This window comes from Panthera tigris, chromosome B4, assembly GCF_018350195.1.
Source record: "Panthera tigris isolate Pti1 chromosome B4, P.tigris_Pti1_mat1.1, whole genome shotgun sequence".
Taxonomy (NCBI): domain Eukaryota; kingdom Metazoa; phylum Chordata; class Mammalia; order Carnivora; family Felidae; genus Panthera; species Panthera tigris.
Genome location: NC_056666.1, coordinates 40,958,640 through 40,973,171, shown reverse-complemented (window position 1 = coordinate 40,973,171; position 14,532 = coordinate 40,958,640). Strand labels below are relative to the sequence as shown.

Sequence of the window (14,532 nt, the reverse complement as noted above, 5' to 3'; positions counted from 1 at the left end):
GATTTGCAAATATTTTCTTTGATTCTGTGAATTCTTTTCATTGTCTTGATCATGTTCTTTGAAGCACAAAAGTTTCATAATTTGCTGATGCCCTGTTTATTTTTCCTTTTGCGGTTTGTGCTTTTGTTATCATATCTAGGAAATCATTGCTTAATCCAAGGTCATGAAGACATATAGCTATGTCTTCTTTTAAGACTTTTATAGTTTCAGCTCTTACATTTAATTTTTTGATACATTTTGATTTAATGTTTGTGTATGGTGGGAGGTAGCCATCCAAATTCATTCTTTTGCATGTTCACATCCAGTTGTCCAGCAGCATTTGCTGAAGAGACAATGGTCTTGGCACCCTTGTTGAAAATCAATTGACATAAATGTAAAGTAACTTCTATTTCTTATTTAACTTTTTGTTTTTTCTCAAGTTAATTGCCTCTGTTTCTTTTGTATAATTTTCTATGTATCTAGCTCTAATTTTTTTCCATATATCCCATCGGAACTGTTAAATACTTGTTCATATTATTTTTCAATTATTTATTATGTATTTATGTTTATAATTTTTTTAAAGTTTTATTATTTATTTATTTATTTTGAGAGAGACAGAGACAGCTTGAGGGGGGAGGGGCAGAGAGAGGGAGAGAGAATCCCAAGCAGGCTCCACACTGCCAGTTCAGAGCCTGACTCAGGGCTCGAACCCACGAACTGTGAAACCATGACCTGGGCTGAAATCATGAGTCCAACGCTTAACTGACTGAGCCACCCAGGTGCCCCTTATTTATTTATTTTTAAAGTTTTTATTTATTTATTTTGAGAGAAAGAGAGTGTCTATGCACGTGTGCATGAGTTGCGGAAGGGCGGAGGGAGAGGGATAGAGAGAATCCCAAAAAGGCTCCATGCTGTAAGCACAGAACTTGACCAGGGCTGGATCCCATGAAAGCCGAGATCAAGAGTCAGATGCTTAACCTACTGAGCTACCCAGGCACCCCTTATTTTTCAAATATTTAAACATGGCAGATACTTTATCCGTTTTTTTTCTCTGGAGACTTTCCTGCAGTTTTTTTCCATCCTCTTGCTTCAGTCAGGACACATGGCACAGCTTCCATACCCAGGATTTTCTTTAACCAGTTTTGTGTGTGGATCCAGCATTCCATTCCTTATATCTATTGCCTTTCTCTTTCCTGTTTGTCAGAGTGCATCTTGTAGTAGCCTACTTAAATAGAGAGGTAAGAATTTTGATAATGAAAGGAGTCAATATTCTTCTTTTGATATACATTGATCTTTTAAAAAAAATTGATCTTATATTGGTAGTTAGATTGGTATGAAATTCTAGGTTAATGATATTTCTCCAGAATTTTAAAGACACTGCCACATTGTCTTCTATCTTCTAATACTGTATTGAGATGCTATTCTGATTCCTGTTCTTTTCCCCCCTCTTTTTGAATTTTTTTAGCTTCTTCTCTTTTTTCCAAAATATTCCAATTTCATAAAAATGTGTCTTGATATGCTTCTTTTTTCTTTCGTTGTGTTGGGCACATAGCACACTGTTTAATCCAGAGAGACTTGTTCAATTCAGGAAAATTTTCTTTTATTTCTTTTATATCTCTGTCTTATATCCTGTTTTCTCTTTTAGAATTCCTGTTAGTCAGATATTGGACTATTTGGCTTGATTTTCTAACTTTCTTTCTTACTTCCTATCCCTACCTCTGTTGGCTCTTGCTCTTGGAACTTTGTCCCTTATTTGTTTGCAATTTTTGACCACAATTTATATTTTTTGGAACTGTATCTGTGGAAATTCCCCAGGGCCTAGATCAAAGATGAGCTCATCCAGAGAGAATTGCATCACTTTTGCCAGGTGCTTGGTGGGACTGTCAACCTAGAATCACTTTAAATTCTTGCCATTTTGTTCTTAGGATCAACAAAAAATTCAGACAGTAAAGCCACAGCTTGTGGTCATAAATTCTTTACTAGTGTTTACAAGAAAAAATAAAATAAAAAAGATCTCCACTAGGCACCTAGGTTCCAGACAAGCAGTTTTCTATGAAGTCCCCTAGGGACAGCATGGGTGTTAGAATATTTTGAATCCACTCTTAAACGAGGACATAGAGGTTCTGACGTAATGGTGGGGATCTTCTGTTAGATTTCCAACCCCAGAAAAGCCCTGAGCTCTGTCTCCCATGACACAGTGGCACCTGGTGAGTCCATCACCATGCCTAAATTCAACTTTTTAGCAAATGCCGCAAGGCAAAACAGACTTCAGTGCTCAGCTTACCTCTCTGGGTAGCAGCTTTGACTTTGACTTAGTTTTTGGTCTATAGTCTTTATTTTGGTCTACAGTCTATTTTCTTATCAGCTCATAAATGCATTAAAATTTTTTTTTAATGTTTATTTACCTTTGAGACTGACAGAGACAGAGTGTGAGTGGGGGAGGGGTAGAGAGCGAGGGAGACACGGAATCTGAAGCAGGCTCCAGGTTCTGAGCTGTCAGCACAAAGACTGACTGGAGGGGCGGTGTGTGTGTGTGTGTGTGTGTGTGTGTGTGTGTGTGTGCGTGTGCTCACGAGCCCTGAGATCATGACCTGAGCCGAAGTCAGCTGCCGAACCAACTGAGCCACCCAGGTGCCCTGTAAATTCATTTTAAAGATAACCTTTGAGGCAAAGAATCTAGAATAGCAAAAACAATTTTGAAAACAACAACAACAATAATAAAGTGGGAGAAATAGTTCTACCTGATGTTAAGACTTACTATTTATAGCTACAGTAATTAAGACAGTGTGTTATTGGCAGAAGGAAAGACACATAGATCAGTGGAACTGAAGAGAACCCAGAAATAGATCTGCCCAAATATGCTAAACTGATTTTTGACAAAGGTGCAAAAGCAATTCAACAGAGGAAGGTTTGCTTTTTTCAACAAATGGTCTGGAGCAATGGACATCCATAAACAATAAAATGAACTCTGATCTAAACTTTACACCTTATACGACAATGAACTCAAAATGGATCACAGACTTATATGTGAAACACAAAAATGTACAACTTTTAGAAAATAAAATAAGAAAATAATCATCAGGATGTAGGGCTAGGCAAAGCTTCTTAGACTTCACACCAAAAGTATAATCCATAGGAGGACAAGTTGATAAATTGGATCTAAACAGAATTGAAAACCTTCGCTCTGTGTGAGATCCCTTTGAGAGGATGAAAAGGCAAATGACAGACCAGGAGAAAGCACCTATCAGACAAAGTACTTTATCTGGAATATTTAAAGAATTCCCAAAGCTCAATAGTAAAAAAATGAACAACCCAATTAGAAAATGGTCAGGGCACCTGGGTGGCTCAGTCAGTGAACCATTCGACTCTTGATCTCGGCTCAGGTCATGATGTCAAGATTTGTGAGATCAAGCCCCATGTTGGGCTCTGTGCTGACAGCATGGAGCCTGCTTGGGATTCTCTCTCTTCCTCTCTCTCTCTCTCTCTGCCCCTCCCTTGCTCACGTGCACTCTCTCTCTTTCTCTCTCTCTCAATATCAATAAACATTTTTTAAAAATTAAAAAAAAAAAGAAAATGGGCAAAAGATATGAGCAGACCTTTCATCGAAGAGGATATATATATAAAGGAGGCAAAAATCACATTAAAACATGTTCAACATAATCAGCCATCACAGAAATGAGAGTTAAAACTACAATGATCCTGGGTGCCTGGGTGACTCAGTAGGTTGGCGTCTGACTCTTGATCTCAGCTCAGGTCTTGAACTCAGGGTCATGAGTTCAAGCCTGGCATTGGACTTCATACTAAGCATGGAGACTACTTTAAAAAAAAAAGAAAAGAAACTACAATGATATATGACTACATACCTATTGGAATGGCTAGAATAAAAAAGAAACAGTGACAACACCAAGTAGTGGTGAAGATGTGGACAAACTGGATCCCACTTACACTGCTTGTGGTAATTTAAATGGTAAAGCAATTCCAGAAACCGGTTTGGCAGTTTTTTCTGAAACTAAACATGCAATTACCTTCCAACCCAGTAATTGCCCTCTTGTCCCAGAGAAAATTCATGTTCATGCAAACCTGTACATGGCTGTTCATAGCAGTCTTATTTGTAATCTCAAACTGAAATCAGCCCAAATGTCTTTTTATCAGGTAGATGGTTAAACAAATTATGACATATCCATTCCACAGAATACTACTCAACAATGAAAATTATTGATACACACAAATTGGATGGATCTCAAGGATATCATGGAGGAAGGACTGCTTTTTCAGCAAATGGTCCTTGAGCAATGGGACATCCATAGGCAAAAATGGGAAAAAAAGCCAATCTTAAAAGGTTTCATTTGTATGACTCCATTTCTATAATATTCTTGAAATAAAATTATAGAGATGGAGAACAAATTAGTGTCTGACAAGGATTGGTAGGAGTGGCTATGAAAAGATAGCACAGGGGAGTCTTGTAGTAATGTAACAGTTCTGTATCATGAGTGTGGTGGTGGTTACAGGAATCTACATTTAAAGCTACATGCACATGTGAATGTATGTAAAACTGATGAAATATGAATAAACTCCATGGATTGTACCAATGTCAATATCCTGGTTTTAATAGGGTACTGCTATCACTGGGGGAGCTAAGTGAAGGGAGATGGGGAACCTATCTGTACTTTTTTGAGGGCCACCTCATGTGAATCTATAATTATTTTTTTAGCAAGTTTAAAAACATAGTAATTGTTATTTTTTAAATTTATTTTTAATGTTTATTTTTTTATTTAAAAAAATTTTTTTAACGTTTATTTTTGAGACAGAGAGAGACGGAGCATGAATGGGGGAGGGTCAGAGAGAGGGAGACACAGAATCTGAAACAGGCTCCAGGCTCTGAGCTGTCAGGACAGAGCCTGACGTGGGGCTCAAACTCACGGACCTCGAGATCATGACCTGAGCCGAATTCGGCCGCTTAACCGACTGAGCCACCCAGGCACCCTTTAATGTTTATTTTTGAGAGAGAGAGAGAGAGACAGAGACAGAGACAGAGAGAGAGAAAGAGAGGCAGAGCATGAGTGGGGAGGAGCAGAGAGAGAGGGAGACACAGAATCCCAAGCAGGCTCTGACGGCTCAGAGCCTGACTGGGGCTCAAACCCATGAACTGCGAGATCATGACCTGAGCCAAAGTTGGACACTCAACTGACTGAGCCACCCAGGCACCCCAAAACATATTAATTTAAAAAAAATCAGTGCTTTTAAGTTTTTTTCCCAGTGATCTTAATTTTTTAAAAACTCAGTGATTTTAAGGTTTGTTTTCCCAGGGGAGATTTGGTGGGGTTTTGAGGGTTTAAGCAGGATTGTAACATTTGGATATATCATCCTGGGAGTTTCTTAGAGGATGGATATGAGGGAGGGCAAGACTAGAAGCAGAAAGATATAGTTCACTGATTCTAGGAGGCATTTTTTCTTTTCATTTTAATATCTAAATTGGGGGGTGCCTGGGTGGCTCAGTTGGTTGAGCGTCCAACTTCAGCTCAGGTCATGATCTCCTAGTTGGTGAGTTTGAATCCTGCCTCGGGCTCTGTGCTGACAGCTCAGAGCCTGGAGCTTGCTTGGTTGGGATTCTGTGTCTCCCTCTCTCTGCCCCTCCCCGCCTCTCAAAAAGAAATAAACTTAAAAAAAAAAAAGATGGTAAAAAATATCTAAATTGGGATGTTTCACTGTAACTATTAGCCAGATGGTAGTCATACTGTATTTGTCATACCTACTCAGAAGAATCAAAACTTGCCAAATGGGTGTCCAAGGCTTGGAAGAAAATTCTGGAGACAGAAGAGAAACACTCTACTTTAAGAAATGCCGCATCACCGAAGCCCTTGATGGCATGCACAGAGGACTACATTGTGTGAAAAATCATGGACATCTAAGAGTAAGTAAAAAAAAAAAAATAATAATCATAAGAGTCAGGCTCTGAATGTGAAGTTTTGGGAATACTGTTACCATGTTGCTCTTTTAAAATTTCCTTTTTATGTATGCACAAGAGTGAACTATTATAAAAATCTGTATCTATATAAATCTACACTTTCAATAAATATAAAATAAAAATTCTAAGTGATAAGAAAGCATTGTGTCAGTTTTCTTTTTTTCTTAGCGGAAGCTAAAATAATGGTAAGTTTTACAACGGATAGTGTCCAGGCAAGGGATAATAGTCTAAAGTGAGAGTAGGACAGTGATACGAGGGAAACGAATCCCTGAAAAACTAAGAAGGAAAGATCCACTCAGCTTGGTGAATTATCAGAGGAGGGGTACAGATGAACGGGGAAGGAAATCTAGGGTGGTTTCTAGGTGTCTGGTTTGGGCAACTGAGTCAGTGTGGTAACCTACCTGGGAGGGATTACAGGGGGAGTTCGATTTAGGATAATTCATTGCATGAGGAGCTTGCTGGCTATGTTGAAGGAAAAGGATGAATAAAGCCTTCCTAATTGCTCTGGAGGGACAGAACCCCGCGTCTGGTACTGGGTCTTGAGGACTTGGGGCTCAGCCTTTATGGATTCTGTACATCAGAGTTATTTGTGAGAGGTGGGTAGGCAAGGCGGAGCGCCGACCAGGTCTGCTCGCCTGTGAGCTGAACCTCTGTGAGCGAAACTGCCTCTACACCCAGCACGCTGGTGTCTAGGTCACTGAGAGCTGGGCCCGCCCGCGGCTGTGATTGGCTGGTGCTGCGAGCGCCTGGGGTCGTGGGCGGGCCCGGACTGCAGGAACTGCTCAGCGATTGGCTGCTAGGTACCCAAAAGGCCTAAATCAAACTGTTGGCGCCTCTCTTCCAGAGAGCTGGCGCGTTTTTCCATCTAGTCCCGTCGCTTAGTTAGACTGGTAAGCAAACGACAGTTGAAGTGGTGAGAGAACCGATCCCCTAAGCAACGGCTCTTTTCCGGAGTCGGGAATGAGAGGGGAGAGCTGGGATTGGCCAATTTGTAGGGACGGGGCGGGCTTGGCTTTATTCGGGCTTGGCTTCTGGACTGGCGCCTGTCCTGGGCTCGGATTGGGCTGCGGGATTGTCTACGTTACTGGGAGGCGTGGCCGACACTAATAAAGAGTGGGGCCCGCGCGGCAGCTGCGGTATGTTCCACCGCAGCTAGAGCCCGGGGTGGTCAGGTGGAGGCGAAGCGCGGCACTTCCGTCGACTTCACCCGCAGCGGTCCCCCGGTCTGTAGTCTCGCCGCAGCCACGGGAGAAAAGACGGAGCCCTCCGCCGCCACAGAAATGTGAGTTGACTCTGGTGTGGGGGGCTCCACACTTCCTTGCCAACTCCCACCCTCAGCGCCAGACTCTGCGGGACGGAAAATGGCGCATTGCAGCAGCTGCAGCGACACGGGGAAGCACCACCGCGCGCCGCCCCCAGACCTGGCCACCCCTGGGGAGAGAAGGCAGTACCCCATTCCTGCAGCAGCCACAGCCAGCACCCCACGGGCGGGGTAGGGGCGCGGGGGTCCCACCTTCATTGCACTGTCTTCTCTCGCCTGCGGGGCGCCTCATTCAGGTCTCTGTAATAGTGAAGCCGGGACCGGGCGAAGGTGGGGCATGGAGACACTGGGGAGGGGGTTCAAGACCCTTTCTTGTTGTCTAATTGTACTTGGGGCCTCTGGAAACAGTAATGAGTAGTGCACCTGCCAGTGAGTAACTTGGGTTGCCCTGCAATGTCTGGATTTATGTATGCCCCTCATCCCAGCTGTGACGCGTTACCCACCTCCCCCACGCCCCTCTTGGCAGTACGCAAAGGTCCCGAAACTTATCTGACAGTTCTTTGGCGCCAGGCGAGCAGCTCAGAAAGACTCAAGGGGCAGTGGCATGTGATTCCAAGCAGCCATTCATCTCAAGGCCACCTGTATAGGAGGTGTTTTCCTGTCGTTGACTCTTAGCCAAGTATTTGGAAGAGAAATAGAACCAAGGATCCCTGCCTTCCCCAACAAATCAATTTAGTCTCTGACGGTCTTCAACATCAGCCCCATTCCCAAGATCCTGGGGGAGAACTGTGGCTAGACGAATCAAGTATTTCCCTGTCAGGACCACAGTGAATTAAAAAAAGATTTTTCTTTCTTATTACTGTCTGGAATCCTGGCTTGGTCCTAGATATATTTGTGTTGCTTCTCCTAGTGACAAAAAAGGGAAAAGATTTCAGTAAGGTTTCATATGGGTTATGACTACCCCTGGATATTTTATTGCTGAGTGTTCCCAACTTCCAACAAATAGTAAGTGAAATGGTCCCTTCAGATGCTTTGTAACCATTTCATTTTTTCTTTATTTGATTTCTACAGTTTTAAATGTATGTGATATTCTATGCATTTTGGCCAAGCCCTAAGATTCCATTTTTTTTTTTTTTTCCTCCTGCTTTGGGGAGGAGGGGGGATCCTTCTCAGTGGACTGGTTCCCAGTAGCAGGCATGTGGGATGAACTGAAGGAGATGGAGAGAGCATGGTGACTAGCAGGGCATCATGAGATCTCTGACCTTAATCTTGTCATTGGTGCCACCATACTGGACTGCTTCCAAGATCAAATACTGGCTGCTACATACTGAATTTTCCACCTTCAGAGAACTAGATTGCTTAGCTCAGTAGTAACACAAGAGTCTTGTGGCTTCCATGGCTTTGTGTATTTCTTTTCTTTGCTTCTTTTGTGCTTTAGAGGGAAATGAGAAAGTGATTTCTTGAATGGGGATGAGTCGGGTATAATCAGCTGGTAAAGCCTTTCTGAAGTTATTCTCTATTTTTGTAAGACCGAAAGAAATTCACTTAGGGAGGAAGAACTTCTGGGTATTCTATTGTGAGTAGTCAAGGCATTTCCTTTTGGTGACTTGTATGGTTTAATTCCTAATGCTTTTGCTCTTGGACTGAGCCTGGGAGGTATGTTTTTGAGATTCTGCTTCTGTTTGAGGAGTTCTTACTATAACCTCTATTCTCCATAAAGTTTGAGAATCTCCCTCTGCCAGTGGAGTCTTCCTTGGGAGAGAAAAATCTCATGCCCTAGGTTAGACTTCTAGAAATTCTTTAGGAGATGAATTTAGCCTCCATTGTTGGGACATGGAAAGGAGCTTATGTTGAAGACCCTTTCTCAGGCTAAGGGAAAGTAAGAACAATCTCTGTGTATAGTAGTATAAACCAGGATTTCTCTTTGGGACATAAAGAACTAGGGGAGCCTCCTGAGACTTGATGCCAAATCTAGAAAAGGAAGGGACATGATGTTTGTGATGCATGTACATTGGGGACCATTACCCATATTTTTGCTTCCTGTCTATGTTCTTGGAACAGTTTCATAACTAGCACAATTGCTTTGGGCTGCAGTTCTACCTAAGTAAAACCCCCATCTTCTCTGCCCCAAACAAAGCAAGCTAACAGTCCTGACTCAACTCTACCTACAGAAGCCTTGCCTTTGGTGATTTTCCCAAGTTGTCCTTATAGCAGTCACAACATACTAATGATTGTGTGAAACAACTGTTAACTAGATCCTCTTAAGCAGGGTCTGTTGGCTTGCCCTTTCTTCAGGCTTTGTGTAAAAGAGCTGGTCAGTCCACAAGCTTGTCCTGAGGGTTTAGTCTTTTGTGTGAATTTCTCCTAACCTGGATAGGAATTTTCCAGTTTGACTTCATGTGAAAGGCTTCTGACAGGAAAGTACCATCTAGTCTAAGACTGGCACATTTGTCCCCGTAGCCATTGTGCCAGAGGATATTTGAGTTTGGGTCAAAGGATAGCCCCAAGCAGGATCTCTTGATGCCATCCTGGATGTCCCTGAGCCCCATCTAAGTGTTGTTACAGGATTTTTCATCTTTTGGTTCTTCCTGTATGCTGCATCTTCCTACTTGGTGTTGTCAAGAAGTTAGAATCCCTTCTAGTTGCATATAACCTAATCACCTTGGTGTTGGTGATGGGGGTGAGAATACATGGGATTCCTTTCTGTCTCGGTTACGTTGTGTACTTGGCCCACTTCTCTCCACAGGTCTGCTCCGGCTCAGCCGCCCACTGAAGGGGCAGAAGGGGCTGCCCCAGGTGGGGGCCCCCCTGGCCCTCCTCCTAATACGACCAGTAACAGACGACTGCAGCAAACCCAGGCACAAGTGGAGGAAGTAAGTGGAGAGCTTTGTCTCTGAGAGTTTCCAGCTGCTAGAAGTTTAGAAACTTCTTTCTTTCTTTTTTCTTTTTTTTTTTTTTAATAGAAGGGCAAGGCATTCTTGAGTTACATGGGGCCAGACTTGTGATTCCCTTATTGTTCTTACCTCTGTCTCTAGCAAGGAAGCTTACTGGCTTTGTTTCTGCAACCTCCCTCAGGTGGTGGACATCATGCGTGTGAATGTGGACAAGGTCCTGAAGAGGGATGAGATACTGTCACAGCTGGATGACCGAGCTGATGCCTTGCAGGTGGGAGCATCACAATTTGAGAGCAGTGCTGCCAAGCTAAAGAGGAAGTATTGGTGGAAAAACTGCAAGGTGAGTTTTCTTTTTCTTTCTGCCTTTACTTCCTGGGCCTCAACTCCTAGAAGGCAAGAAAACCTTTGGGCGCATACCTTCCTTACCTCTAGTGGCACAGGATCTCTGCCCTGCAGAACTCGGGAGAAAACCTGAAAGCCTCCTTGAGATGCATTACCCTGAATTGGCCACCAGGGTAGGCTAGAGTATTCAGAACCACTAACTGGGGGACAGTGATACCCTGAGGAGTTTGGAAATGGTCAGTCAAGCTGCTTTTCCCCAAAAGATCCCTGGAAAAATTTCCCCTGGACATTCCCCACACACAACTAACCTCAGCATGATGACTAGGCTAGATATATATTTAAATACCTGCAGCTTTTAGGAATGAGCTGAACACTTCATGATGAAAAATGAACTAGCTGGCTAAAGATCCCAAGTCTACACCTCCACCTGAGTTCCTTTCAAGGCCTTCGGGCAACAGGCGCTAAGCGAAACAGAGCAGGCTGCAGATGCTATGATGTTTCTGGGAAGCTTCAGATGTGGTGCAGGGTTAGGGTTAGGGTTAGGGTTAGGGTTAGGGTTAGGGTTATAGGTCTTTCCTCCTTCCCTAAATCCAAGGGCCCATTTTTGGTCAATGTTTCCTCAGATGATGATCATGCTGGGAGCTATCTGTGCCATCATCGTGGTAGTTATTGTAAGTAAGTATCGCTGAGGTTGCTGGTGGGGTGAAGAGGTGGGAAGGTCCTGGAGTCTTCTCCCAGCCCTGCCTGCCTGCCTGCCTGCCTGGGGAGTGGGGCTGCTCTGACTGAGGTATGGAGATCGCTGCTGTGGGGTCATCACCCGGTTTGGGAGGGAGGAAGGGCAAGGACAAAGGACTTCCTAGGTGGGCAAGCCTTCCCTCTGCAAGATATTGTGGGAAGATGGTCCCTCCTATTCTGAGGAAGTGGGGCTATGCTGTTTGTCACTGGCTGGGCTTAGGGGAGACCATGGGGATGGGACACCTGCAACTGTAAGCCCCGACTGTCTAGTAACTTGATGTAATTTGCCCTCTTGTTTTCTCCTGTCTCTTTCTCTTTTCCATCTGGGACTTCCTGATTCCTGTGTCCAGTCTACTTTTTTACTTGAGAATGTGCCACCCCTTCCCTGTTCTCCATTGCCATCCAACTCATGTCCCCTTCCCTCTGTTTACTCTCTCAACAAACGTCCCCATCTACCTCCCTCCACCCTGTCCAGGCTTCTCCGTCGCCCACTCCTTCTTTTCTGTTGCTTTCATTTGCACTGTGTCCCTCAACACTAGAATTGCTGCTCGTGGCACCGTCCTGAAGTAACCACCTGAAGAGCAACAGCTGGCACCTTCCCCCTACCCCGTTCTTATGTACCCACTCAAGTTCCCCCAAAGCCAAAAAGAGTGGGAGGCCAAGAGAAGAGGAAGGGGTGTAGCTGGGGTGATATGCCCAAGAAGGTGCCAAGACCAGGGGGAGGAGAAGGGTATCTGGTGCCCGTGGTGCCACCAGGAAAGGCCAGGCCACTGGCAGGAGGAGGCTGTGAACAGCTAGAAGAATGGCAGCTCACTCAAGACTGCCCTGGTCACATGGGGCTCTTCTCCTAGGCCAGGCCTGCAGAGGATCCTGGGGTGGGCCCAGAGACCAACTTGGTTCTGGTGCAATACCCTTTCAGAAAGTCAAGCTTATTTTTGCAGTAATTTCTAATCTGTTAGTCCAAGATTTTCTATGTTGTCAGGGATATTACAACCTTTTGCTTTGTTTTCTGGAGACCTAGAGCACACACGTTAATTGCTAAAGTACCAGCTTCATTCCTATCCTAGATGCAGCCCCATAAGCTCATGACTACAACGGGCTGTCTCTCATCCACATTTTCTGCAGCATTCTGTGTTGTTCCTGAGAATACCAAATAATTCCATAGAGCCAAAGCTTGGGACTCTCCATTTTAATTGTTGGCATAGGTAAAGAGAGTATGTGTTAATTCCAGAGAGACAATGAGTCAAGGACCCAATCTGAAAATAACAAGATCGGAAGAAGCTACCTCTTGCCTGCTTTTTGAGGAGGGTCCTGTTCCTCCCTTCCCATTGATAAAGTGTGAAGTGTTAGGAATGAGGGTCCTTGGACTCTCAGGGACTCCTTTTCTCTACACTATTCCCAGCTACTTGCCAAAGGCAAGGACGAGGCAGGAGGTCCTTCCTGAGGGTAGCCGATTCTGAGTGTTCAGAGAAGTCCAATATACTTGCCAGCCCAGTCTCAGGTGGGAGGCGGGACGGTCTGTAGACAAGTGTGCTTGTGGACTGCTGTGCTGTCATGGGGCCCTCTCATCGAGAGCCACCTGTCTGTTCTTCCTGCACTGTATTCCCCTTCTAAACCACCTGTACCCATCTGAATGCCACTTTGCCTCCTTTCCTTTCCTCTGCGTGGTTTGTGGGGACAGACAGTGGAAGCTGAGGCGGCCACTGGTGGACTTCAGATAGGGTGTTGAGTGGAATAGACCCAGGTGTGAGGGGAGGAGGGCAGGCTGGGAACAGGAGGGGGAGCACCCATGACCCTTTATTCTTCCTGTCATCTGGCCCATGTGCAGGAAGAGGCTGAGGCCAGGCTGGGCTGGGTCTGGATGCCATTTTCCACGCAGCAGCATTTCATTGCACAAAACCATCCTTCCTTTCCCTTTGCCCCCTTTTCCCACATTCCCTTCGTCCTGCCCCAGGGCAGGACTGAAGAGCTGGAAGAAAGCAGTCAGTGTACCCTCCCAACGGCCCCCCTCGAAGGTCTCCACTCTCCTCTGGGCTCCTCCTTGCCTAATGCAGGGGGTCACCGCTGGAGAAGAACCACCAGTGTCCTCGATGTGTCCCGAGCCTGGAGCCAATTCGCCCTCTTGGCCCACCTAGCCCTGTCACAGGAATTCTTTCCTGGGTTTCTGTCCCTCTGAGGCTCACCAGATGTAGTTGGCTTTGTTCTTTTGGGGATGTTTGCCCTTCTACTTTTTTTCTCACCCCACCCTGTACCCTCTTCTGTGTCTTTGCTGTCCCCCCTCCCGCCCCCCCAACCACCCATGTGCATGAGCAAATATGCAACCAAACCCCGGGACTTTGCAGTCAAATGAAGCCAAGCTTCCCACATCCCCTTCTTCTTTGGTTTGCCATGAGGCGATGTGGGGTTTCCACTGTTTGTCTGTCATCACCTCTGTCTTTTTTCCTACCCCCAACCCCATACTTGTATAGAATAATAACAGTTGTACTTCCACCAAAGGCATGTGGCATATTTACCAATCTCATGTATTCTGAACAAAGGCAAAAAATATAAATTCCTACCACTATGCTGACTTGGTTGTTGTTTGGGTTGGAGTCACTGAGGAGGGGCCAGGGTGGGGGGTTGTTTTCCTTCTCTAGTCTGATGTTGTGTGAGGCCGGAAGGCTGGCTTATGTGTGCCGTGTGGTCTTCTCGAGATGAAAGATGTGTGTGTTGGCAGAGGAAGTGGTCTCTGCTCTTGTTCGTACCTGGAGCAGCCCAACTCTTCCAGGTGCTAGCGAGAGGAAGTGATGGCAGGAAGCTGAGTGGGCATCTCGAACATCACCTCACAAACAACTGCAGGTTTTCTCAGACACCTCCTGTCCACCTCCTTCCTAGGTCCCCAGGCTGCGCGGCCTGTCCCGGGGGCATGCCGAGATGAGGCCTCGGCAAACACGCCCGTTCCCCAGCAGCCTCACGTAGTTTCCTTACGCCGAGTTCCACTGTGCTGACCAGACACAATTTAGAAATGGATGAAAAGAGACATCTTCCCCCTGCAGTTGAGGGACTGAGGAGTTTGTAGGTATCCTGAAATGCCCGGTAGCTGTCTAAAGGGGTACAACCTTAATTGCAGCTCAAGGGTACACAGAGCAACTGGCGTGGAGCCCCAAGGCTGCCTCTGAGGGCCTTCGTTTGACACCTTGAACACTCTGCGAGTCGGCGGCATGGCTAGGCTTGGGGACAGGGCTCATTTGGGTCCAGTGTGGGGAAAGATGGCAACGTGGAAAAGCTTTGTTTCTGAGGACACAAGGGGCTTTTATTTGGACAGAGTTCAAATGTTTGCATGTGATGGCCCAACCCCCACCCTTTTGCCCCCGGCC

At 45.3% G+C, this 14,532-nt stretch overlaps 2 protein-coding genes across 2 annotated transcripts in view; one reads left to right on the top strand and one right to left on the bottom strand.

Annotated features, from left to right (window-relative positions):
- Positions 1 to 6,583, bottom strand: part of NCAPD2 (non-SMC condensin I complex subunit D2) — a 44,746-nt gene extending 38,163 nt beyond the window's left edge. The window contains exons 1-2 of the mRNA XM_007089630.3: positions 6,346 to 6,583; positions 5,729 to 5,884 (exon numbers count right to left, since the gene is read on the bottom strand). The gene's annotated coding sequence lies outside the window, so the exon portion shown is untranslated. The remainder of the gene's footprint in view (positions 1 to 5,728; positions 5,885 to 6,345) is intronic.
- A 202-nt stretch (positions 6,584 to 6,785) lies between these two features.
- On the top strand, positions 6,786 to 13,739 carry VAMP1 (vesicle associated membrane protein 1). Its single transcript, XM_042991646.1, has 6 exons — positions 6,786 to 6,834; positions 7,076 to 7,226; positions 9,952 to 10,078; positions 10,281 to 10,439; positions 11,065 to 11,116; positions 11,527 to 13,739. Coding segments are annotated over exons 2-6 (357 nt in total). The 5' UTR covers positions 6,786 to 6,834; positions 7,076 to 7,224; the 3' UTR covers positions 11,544 to 13,739.
- The last annotated feature ends 793 nt before the right edge of the window (positions 13,740 to 14,532 follow it).

What these genes read in the sequence shown, in the direction of transcription:
- VAMP1 (XM_042991646.1), top strand. An exon ending in CCCAGGCACAAGTGGAGGAA is followed by an intron (nt 10,079 to 10,280) that starts GTAAGTGGAGAG and finishes AACCTCCCTCAG; the next exon opens with GTGGTGGACATCATGCGTGT. An exon ending in ATTGGTGGAAAAACTGCAAG is followed by an intron (nt 10,440 to 11,064) that starts GTGAGTTTTCTT and finishes ATGTTTCCTCAG; the next exon opens with ATGATGATCATGCTGGGAGC.